The 10,234-nt window shown below is 49.7% G+C and overlaps 1 protein-coding gene across 1 annotated transcript; it reads right to left on the bottom strand.

Moving 5' to 3' along the window:
* Window positions 1–8,270: 8,270 nt before the first annotated feature.
* On the bottom strand, window positions 8,271–10,006 carry CARTPT (CART prepropeptide). The gene is made up of 3 exons (XM_036403207.2): window positions 9,863–10,006; window positions 9,699–9,782; window positions 8,271–9,288 (listed from the first exon to the last, which is right to left on the bottom strand). The coding sequence occupies exons 1-3, from the start codon at window positions 10,004–10,006 to the stop codon at window positions 9,181–9,183; spliced, it is 336 nt and encodes a 111-aa protein (XP_036259100.1). The 3' UTR covers window positions 8,271–9,180.
* Window positions 10,007–10,234: the final 228 nt, after the last annotated feature.

Below are 10,234 nucleotides of genomic sequence, written 5' to 3'. Positions count from 1 at the left end.
ATAATTGTAATTTCATGCATACTGGTGACATCATGTCTCTTCCGTACACGACATATGGGTCTTCAGGGCAGCAGACTTCCCTCTCTCTTTTCCATTCTAGAACCAGGAAAAAAAAGTTACTTCCTAAGGGAAAGTCTCTGCACAGTAACCAGCACCCTCTTGTGTTCACGGCGAGCAGAGGCCAAACCCTGTGCCAAGTAACTCCGGATCACTCCAGAGCTTCATCCTGCAGCACCTTCCACAGCCCCAAACCTGACCATAACAGCAGGAGCCTGGGGTCTTTTACATGTTTCTCCAATAGCTGCTGCCTATTGCCCAGACAGGGAAGCAGTAATTAGCACGGCTTTATGTACCTTAATTTTCTCAAACACCATCAGAAATATTCTGATAACAAATTATCTGAACAACTTCTGCCCCAAGTCTTTCTTTTGAGCTACCACAAAGCTCAAAGAAGCTTTCCAAGAAGCTTGGGTGTTTCTCAAAATAGAATTTACACAATGTGTTCAACAGAAGCCAGGAAGTTTTCTATGGCTCTTCTGATCTCCCATGCCTTACTCAGTTAATGATCTATGAGATAGAAATAGCCGTATAAATAAAGTAATAGCAATGAAATGGCATAAGTAAATCCAAATCAGAACAAATATGCAGTTTGGCTAGGGTACAGTACTGGTATCTAAATAAAAGTAAAAGTGATGCAACCACCAGTGGATCAGTTCTCCAGCCACTAAACTGTCCCTGAAGTGTTTTCTTGTTTATGTTGTTTTCCTGTTTGGATTTCTTTGTACAGAAATTCAGAATTGCATAGAGTTTCCTTACAGTTCTCTGTAGAAACTACTTAATAGCTGCAGTTTCATACATAAAGGTAGTGCGTGATAGCTCTGAATCCGTGTGCCCACCTTCCAGAGGAAGTTAAAAATCCATGAATTCCTCACCTTATTAACCTATAAAGCAAACTGGATAACAGCCATAGTAACCCTAATTTTAGGATCCATGTTTAGATAAGGGCCTGCAAATGGGAGAAATATAGCCACGACCATACACCACCCAAACCAGGATAAACAAGACCACAGAGTGACATGTAATAAGGTTTCTATATCCTGCACACAAAAAAGAAAAAATTAATAGGTTACTCAAGAACCGTTATTCCATTTTTTTACCCTTTTTCTGTCAGTGCCCTTGGGCCCCGCGCTTGGGCACCAAAATCTGTCTCAGTTTGAAAGACAGGTGTCTGCTAGGGAAGGCAGGAGCCTCCCTTGGAATGGAGAATGTAAACCCTTTCCCTCCAAATTGCTGTATGTTTGAAATTAAGGGGCTCTCAGGCAAAGATATTGGACTAGGACTAACAGTTCTTTAGTAGTATGTGTAACGAGGAGAACAAACCAACAACAACCCCTGGTCCCGGCCTGCTCGGCCGCGGCGCTTTCCCTCTGCTGCAGTTCCGGGCTCGGCCGGCAGGGGCGCCGCTGCTCCCAGGGACGGAGCGGGGGCGGTGCCTCCCCCGTGCCTGCAGGGGGCGCTGTAGCGATGGCGGCTCGCCCCGGACGGGCAGGAGTGAGGGAGAGGCCTTGATCCATAAACCCCATGGCGCCGATCCCGGGGCCCAGCGGGACTCTCGGGAGCGGCAGGCTGCGATGGCAGGGCTGAGCAGAAACCCAGGGGTGGTGGACGAGATGTATCAGAAATTCCGCTGCCATAGGTGGAACCTGCTGGGTGTCTGGGCAGGGCAGGGCAGGGTGCGGGACCCAGCAGCAGAAGTAAAGCAGCTCCCAGCTGGGTTATGGAGGTGGCAGCAAATTCCCTTCCCCAAGCTGCAAGTCCGACCATGCTCCTCCAAAACTCAGTGAGAGAGAGAGAGAGCCCCCAAATCCCCAGCCCCATCTTTTTCCTGCCTCTGTTCTTGCTGTACCTCTTTTTCCCGGAGGTAAACTCCCAAAAACCAGAGGAGTACCATCTTGAACACCCAGCCTGCTAGTTGCTAGTGCTTCCTAGCAACTCAATGGGAAAAAATTCCACAAGGAAACAGGAAGGAAAAGGAAAGAAAAAACCCAAGCCCTGACAGGCTATTAAAAAAAAGAGGTGAATGAATGCATGCTTGCTCTACAGAGCTTTTTGGGAAAAGCAGATGAATTTCTAGCTGATACAACCGAGAAGAGTGTACCTGAATGTAGGTACACAGTTTGTGGTAGCTCTGGGCCCAGCCTCATCCCCAGTGGGTACAGCTGTGAGAAGCAGATGAGCAGCATTGACAGCAGTGAGCCATGGAGTGCCCAGGTGCACCAAAGGGAGCAAAGGGCACACAGGTGCACGGCATGAACGTGAGGGGTGTAAAGGGTTGGGCTAAAGGACAAGAAGGGCAGCTGGGCAGGTTCTAAATAGTCTGGAAGGTTAGTCAGGGGAAATGCACTTTAACCAGATCAGTGCAAACAGACATACTGGAGCTCCAGCTCCATAAGGGAGAAAATCAGCACATCTAGTAACATTAGTATTAACACTAACAAGAGTTACTAAGTCTATTGTGAAGAATGGCAGGGTATGATGTCTTTTCTATAGAGCCATATAATCCTTCGGGGTGGAAGGGACCTTTAGCGTCCATCTGGTCCAATACCTCCCTGCAATGAGCAGGGACATCTTCCACTAGATCAGGTTGCTCAGCGTCCTGTCCAACCTAACCTCGAGTATTTCCAGGTTGGGGCACATACTACATCTCTGGGACACTTGTGCCTTTTTTTGCCACCCTCATCATAAAATTACTTTTTGCCGCCCTCATAATAAAATTACTTCCAACTTAAATTTACCCTTTTTCAATTTAAAACCACTGCCCTCTGTCATATTGTCACTGCCCTGCCAAGAGCAGTGCCCATCTTTATTATAAGCCCTCTGTGAGTATTGAAAGACTGCAGTAAGATCTTCCTGTAGCCTTCTGTTCCCTGAACAACCTCAACTATTTCAGTCTTTCCTCCCAGGTGAGGTTTTCCATCCCTCTGATCATTTCCATAGTCATCCTCTGGACTCACTACAGCAGTTCCATGTCCTCCCTGTGCTGGGACCCCAGAGCTGGAAGCAGGATTCCAGATGGGCTCTCACCAGAGCAGAGCAGAGGGGCAGAATCCCCTCCCTCCCCTGCTGCCCACGCTGCTCTGGATGCAGCCCAGGACACGTTTGGCTCTCTGGGCTGGGAGTGCCCATGGCTGGGTCATGTCCAGCCTCTCACCCGCCAGCACCCCCCAGTCCTGCTCACAGGGCTGCTCTCCATCTGCTCATCCCCAGCCTGTCCCCTGATACTGGGGGTTGTCCTGACCCAGGTGCAGCACCTTGAACTTGGCCTTGTTAATCCTCATGGGATTCCTGTGGGCCCCTTCTTGAGCTTGTGCAGATCCCTCTGGACAGCATCCTGTCCTTTAGGAATGTCAGCTGCATCACACAGCTTGGTGTCATCTGCAAACCTGCAAACACTGTCTGTGTCTTTGTTGAAGACATTTAACAGTACTGATCCCAATATAGACCACTGAGGGACACTGCTTTTCACTGATGTCCCTCTGGACATTGGGCAGTTGACCACTACCCTCTGGATGTGACCATCTGGTCAATTCCTCATCCACGAAGCAATCCACCCATCCAATCCATCTCTCTCCAGTTTAGACAGGAGGACGGGGGCGGGGGGGAGGAGGGTGGGAAATGTGTCAAAGGCATTACAGAAGTCCAGATAGATATCTGTAGCTCTTCTCTTGTCACTCCACCACAGAAGGCCACTGGGTTGGCCAGGGAGGACTTGCCCTTGGTGAAGCTGTGCTGGCTGTTTCAGATAATCCCCCTGTTCTCTGTGTGCCTTAGCACAGCTTACAGGAGGATCTGTCTTCCCAGGCATAGAAGTGAGCCCTCACCACCATCCACTCTCTCTGTGCCAGACCCTGAAATGTAATTTGTGGTTCACAGCTAGAACCCAGCAGCTTGTTATTTGCCTTGGTGTGATCATTTCTGTGAATCCTGTAGGATCCTACAAGACAATAACAGAGGATTGGAAGATGGGAATTACTTCTGGGACAAAGTCTAGCTCCTGTGTGGTTGTGGTCGTTCTGTTGCAGCAGTGCCTACAAGTGAGAATACATTCTGCCTCCCAGGCAAAACAGGCAGGATCTCCAAATTGCAATCAAGTCAATTACCACATACAAAAGAGTATTTGCCATTTACTTGCGAGGAATTAAAAGAGCCACCCTTGAATGCTTAATCAGTATTTATGTTTTCATTTCTAATCTCATTATGGCTGCTATTGCAGACAGACTGTGGAAGGGCTCCAGGCAGGTCCCACAGGTCCCTTCTGCACAATCTTGCCAAAGTCTGAAGGCCCAGACCTGAGCTGAAAAAAGGCTCACACAGATGGATGAGGGACTGGGGGGGTGAAGGAAGGCTGCTCAGGTTCCTGAGTCTCTTTTTGTGCAGCCTTCCTTCCCAGCAAGGGGTGTTACCACATCTCCTAGGGACCTGGATCTGAAGGGTGACTTGCTGGGAGTTGTAAGAGGTCACAGATTCACAGGCAAGGTATGGCTGTGTGTTCCAGATTGCTCTACTGTAAGGAAAAAAAAATCCATTCCCCAAAATTCCATTCATCACTGTTAAGCTAACACACTCATTTAGACAAGAGACACCTGCATGCTGAGAATGTCATTCCATTCCAACACTGCCACCTCTTGTTCTTCTGCTGGTTTCATTTTTGCCCAGCTCCAATCTGTGGTGGATCCACCACCAACAGAAAGGCATAAACTCTCCACTATTTTTGTTAAACTGAAACCTTACAAGGAAGAGCAACTGGCTGGATGCAATGTCATGTACTTCTATACAAGTTGCAAAAAAGTAGAGCGCTTGAAAAGAGCCACATATTTTATCAATAAGTGTTGATTAGTGTGTAACTATTTTCTCTGCTAACTCAGAGAAGGAGAGACTGAAAGAAATGGGGTGGGGAAAGAGGGGGAACAAAGCAAACCTACCACAACAACAAAAAACACCCTAGAATCTGAGAAGCAGCAAAATCCACCTCAGGAAAAGATGTCATGCGGTTTGTCCAGTATATGTGAAATACATTTTATCCATGCAATGTTACCTTCAGACTCTGTGACTTCCAATGTGAACCTCACTTTTCCTCTCAGTACTTGTGCAATCTGTTACACAGGGGCTGCCACCCACAGGCATACATTTTCCAAATGCTGGTTAAAGAGGAGCAGTGCCTGCCTCCACCAGGAACACCAAGAATTATGTAGAGTCTCATGGAGAAGACTTGGCTGCAGATAAATAATGTAAGTTGATTGTTTTTGAGTTTTGACTAGGTGGTCTCTGGGAAGAAGTTTGCTCTAGAAGGAGGAGGATCGCACTGTGCTAGCAGGTATGACATGGGGAAAGCCCACAGATGGCAAGGAAAAGAGACAGACTGGCTGGGCCTCTTTGTCAAGCTGCTTGATGTTCAACTAGTTCTTCACTGGGGTTTGACTCCTGACAGAGATGGGGCTTCTGGATGGATTCCTTGATTTCTAGCACTGTATTTAATTATTTCAGATATCAGTTATATAAAACACTCTCTTGAATTAACACCTTTTTGCTAGACTTTTTCATGATGTCTCTCTATGTTTTAGTCTTCATGTGCAGAGTAGCTGAAAAAAGGGGTAATGTTTTAGCCCAACCCAAGTACCTGGGAGCTGCCAGAAGCCTCTGAAACGGGTGAGTCACCCAGGCACACAGCATGAATCCCCTGGGCTGTGGGGCCAGCTGAAGCTGCTGGTCAACCCACCACTCAGAAATAACCTGACAACCAGCCCAGCAGGGGCAGTTTTCACAGCTCTTTCTAGCTGGAAGATCCAGTCAAAAAGAAAAATTTGTTTTTCAGATGGAGTTTGCCGGAGACAAGCAGATTTACTGTGGTTGACTCCTAATACAATAGGACTTGAAGCAGTTGGGTTTTTCTACTTCATACTCAGTAAACACATTAATTCTGAACAACATTTGTTGAATCCAGACTTTCTTGCAATCCTCTCTGGTGTCTAAATCCAAGATGAACCCTCAAAATCTGTGCTTCTTGTTTTGGACACGTCGTTTGCAGGGCCCACCTTGGAAGTGTTAGTAAGGTGAAATCAGGAGATATTTTAAATTAAAATATTGTGTCATTTCATGCAATTTATTTCAAGTGAAAAATACGCAAATGCCAAGTCTGTCCTGACTCCTACAGCATAAGTTTCTCTCCTGACCTATTTTTTTTAATCTCTACAGTAGAAATATCTGTCATGTCATGTAAGTGGTCATATATAATCAACAAGATAAAAGCCCTCAGGTTAGTGCACACAATATTGCAGGGAGTATTGTCATAATGTCAGTATCATGAAAGCAATCCCAAAATCCTGATTCCTTAAGTAAGGTTTTAGATTTATGATTTTGATCTTTATGTAAGCCACATTTATAATTTTGAGCAGTATAATCTGGCAAAACAATAACTACAAAATCAGCACATAAGCTGAATATTTCTTGATGTATTTTAGTCCAATATTTCATGTTTCAGTCCAGTTCTATGTAAATACACCTTCAATAAATGCTACATGTAGAGTCAGTCTACACAAGCAGTTCATTGAGATCCTTGTGGTACTTGGGGCTGGACACAGCCATTGGTTATTAAACCCCCTTAATAATCTAGTTTCACTTCTGAATGATCCTGAAGTAATAACATTGTACCATATAAGGTAGCAAAAGGGGATGTTTCAGATTAAGGAAGCATGGAAAATTATCCTGTATGGGAAAAATAAATGCATCCAGAAATTGGTGCCATGGAGTGAAGCTGGGTGGCTTAGCTTACATCCTGGATTTTAAATATAAGTTATAAATACCTGTATACACACAAAAAACCACTCTGTCTGTTAGCTACTATAAGTAAAAACCTGTATTTAAAGGATAGAGTTGTATGGACACACTAGCAGTGCTCTATACCACAACAAATACTGACAGGACCATCAAACAGCCAGAGTATAAAAACCACTGAAATATAAGTCCTTCTTTTTGTTTGTATGGAACCAAACAGAGATGCTACAAAAATTGTTTCATTCTTCATTGAGAAATTAAGGATTTCTACAATATATCTGGGAAATACCATAAAAAACATCCGCAAGCAGTTACAAGTTTATAAAACCTGGCCCTTGGCTCCAGCCCTGCAAATGCACTATCACACCCCTCCCCCAGAAGCCTTACTCACCCACGGTCACAGAAGTTGCAGGCAGAGCTGCCTGCCGCTCCTGACTGTTCTTGCCCTGGTCACAATATATCCATTTCTCTTTGCCAAGTCCTCCCTCACAGTGTTCCCACCAAGTGCACCATGGCTCCTGCTTTAATTTCACTGTCCCCTCCTGATGCCCCCACAGACACATTCCCCCAGGCCATGAATGGCACACCTCAGTCTTGTGGCCACAGCTGTTAAAACAGCCTTCACACTCTGGGTGTTTTCAGCTACCCTTTATTTTGTACTTCTCCAGGCTAAGAAGAGCTCATTCCAGTCCTGAAAAATAATAACTAATAACAACAATAAACCCCAGCAACTACAATACCTGCAATAATAATGTAGCAATACCTGTAGCAAAATGAGCAGTGGTGAGTCTCTTTTTGAAATCAGCTTCTGTGTAACTGTTTCAGTCAGAATTCCTTATGTGCTCTTACTGTTTAGAAGTAAAGCAAATGCCTTACAGAAGCCTTTTTCTCACAAAACTCTGGGTTTCTCACCTATATTTGTGCTCTCCAGCATGAAATACAAGATTCCCTTGTGATGTCTTTCCCCGGTGTCTGCCTTGGCCCATGCAGCCCCTCATCTCCATGCTGATATAATTAAGAGCTATTTCTCACAAATTCACCCACAGATGAATTGTGACAAAGGAGAGCCAAGAATTTCCTTCAGGCATCCATCATTTATTGGAATCTAACACAAAGTAACACAGACGATCCAGCTCATGGTAGTCGCCTCCCATACAAGTCCCTGCAGCCGGGATACATCCTGTCCTCTCCCAAAGAAAAACCTGAGGCCTCTGTATTTGTCACAGTCCCCCTGGGTGCCTGTGGCAAGGGAGCAGACATCAGCTGAGCAGTGCCAGAACACATGAACCTTGGTTTCTAGTCCTGTCCTGACCTGGCTGATAGTCAGGCTAAAGCACGCAGTAACGCTTGCAGTAGTTTTGGAGACACCCTCAGCCTCTTCCTCTGAGTGCTAGGGATGTGATTTATTTTCTATGTGTGAATTAAAACACCCAAAATACTGTCATCAGAACACTGACTTTATTATTAGAGACAAACAAAGGATTAAAACACGTTATGAGTTTGCTGAAATACACAGTGTACCTGTGGAGGACAGACATATTTATATACATCAGTTCATTGTAGAAACATGAGTAGGATATCCCCAGGTAGTTTGCAACGAATCCAGACAGCTTTCTCTCCGTGGTGGCCCTGGTAAAGCAGCCAATATCCCCCCAGCCCCACCCCAGCCATGCTAGTGCCAGACCCCCCGCACACCATCAGTGTCTCTCTCATGCCGGACTTTGTACAGCACAGGGTGAGCACAGCTGGATTTGGCCTGGTGCCAGCGGTGCGGGTGAGCCCCACCGAGGGCTGCAGGCTGCTGGCTCTGGCGTGTGCCGAACTGGGTCCTCTGCGCCGGGCGGCAAGAGAGAGGGGCCAGGGTGCTTTGGACACACCCGCATCCCGCCTGCCCCCGCTGCCCCCAGCCACCTCAGGGGAGTCCTCTGGCCCCGGCTCCTCCAGCCGGCAGCGGGTGGATGTTTTCCGCCCGAGGAAGGAGCCGAACAGCCCGGGGCACGGCACGGGGCCAGTACGGCTTCCCAGCACGGCTTGGCACTACTCGGGTCTGCACTGGGACGGCACTGCAGCTCCCGGGACCGGCACCTCTACTCCCAAGGCACGGCCCGGGATTTTCCTGGACGGACAAAAACAAGCGGGGGAGGAGGGGAGGGAGAGGACGGGGTGGGGCGGGGGAGAGAAAGAAAACAGCTCCACGGATGTCGGATGTCACGGACAGCGTTACACGGGCGACGCGGGGACTTCTCGCCGCGTTTCTCGGGCGGAGGAGCTGCGGGAAGTCGCCGGCAGGTCGGGGCGGCCAGACGTCAGTGCCTGCGCTCCCGGCGGCTTGTCCCGGGACGCCTCTGCTTACAGGCACTTGAGGAGGAAGGAATTACACGACGTCCCCCGGGGGCAGTCGCAGAGCTTCCCGATGCGAGCCCCCTTCCTCACGGCGCACTGCTCCCCAGCGTCACACTGCGGGCAGCGGCCGGCGGTGAGTGGGACCGCCACCAGCGGCCGCCCAGTTCTGTCCCGTCCTGTCACGTCCCGTGCCGTCCAGCCTAGTCCCATTCTCTCCCGTGTCGTCCCGTCCCGTCTAGACCAAGTCCTATTCTATCCCTTCCCTTCCCTTCCCTTCCCTTCCCTTCCCTTCCCTTCCCTTCCCTTCCCTTCCCTTCCCTTCCCTTCCCTTCCCTTCCCTTCCCTTCCCTTCCCTTCCCTTCCCGTTCCTCTACCATTCCGTCCCGTCCCGCCTCGTTCTGTTCTACTCCCTTCCCGTTCCTCTACCATTCCGTCCCGTCCCGCCTCGTTCTGTTCTACTCCCTTCCCCTTCCTTTTTATTCCCTTCCCGGCCCCGTCCCGACCCGTCCCGCCGGGACACCCACCATGGGCACCTGCCCGAACTTCTTCTCGTAGTGCGGTCCCCTCTTGCTCTTGAGCTTCTCCAGCACCTCCTGCAGCGCCTCGATCTGCCGAGAGACCACAGAGCCGCCGTCAGACCGCGCCCGCCCCGCCGCCGCCCCCCGCCCGTTCCCGGCCCCCGCCGCACCAGCTCCTTCTCCCGGGAGGCGCCGCCGCCGCCGGGCGGTCCCAGGTCGCGGGCGCGGCGCGGCGGGGTCGATCCGTTCCCGCGGGCGCTCAGCAGCAGCGCGGCCGCCACGGCGCACAGCGCCAGCGCCCGGCAGCTCTCCATGGTGCTGCCGCCCCGCCGCCGCCGCCGCTGCCGCCTTTATAGCGCCGCGCCCGCCCCGCCGTGCGTCAGCGCCCACCGCCGCCGCGCCCCGAGTGCCGGCACGGCACGGCACGGCTCCGCGCCCCCACCGCCCGAGCGCCCCTGTCGGCGCTCCAAAGCGCCGGCCGTCCCCGGCCTTCGGGCCAAACAGCGGATCCGTCTCTGAGGGCGGCCGAGGGGAAGGCGCAG

This window comes from Molothrus ater, chromosome Z (genome assembly GCF_012460135.2).
Source record: "Molothrus ater isolate BHLD 08-10-18 breed brown headed cowbird chromosome Z, BPBGC_Mater_1.1, whole genome shotgun sequence".
NCBI lineage: Eukaryota > Metazoa > Chordata > Aves > Passeriformes > Icteridae > Molothrus > Molothrus ater.
This window is presented reverse-complemented; position numbering and strand designations above follow the sequence as displayed.

Excerpts from the sequence above, each read along its gene's own strand:
- CARTPT (XM_036403207.2), bottom strand. The coding sequence starts at position 10,006 with ATGGAGAGCTGCCGGGCGCTGGCGCTGTGCGCCGTGGCGGCCGCGCTG. Across the intron at positions 9,783-9,862 it reads CCTCCCGGGAGAAGGAGCTG|ATCGAGGCGCTGCAGGAGGT; the intron begins GTGCGGCGGGGG and ends GTCTCTCGGCAG. Across the intron at positions 9,289-9,698 it reads AGTTCGGGCAGGTGCCCATG|TGTGACGCTGGGGAGCAGTG; the intron begins GTGGGTGTCCCG and ends CGCTGCCCGCAG.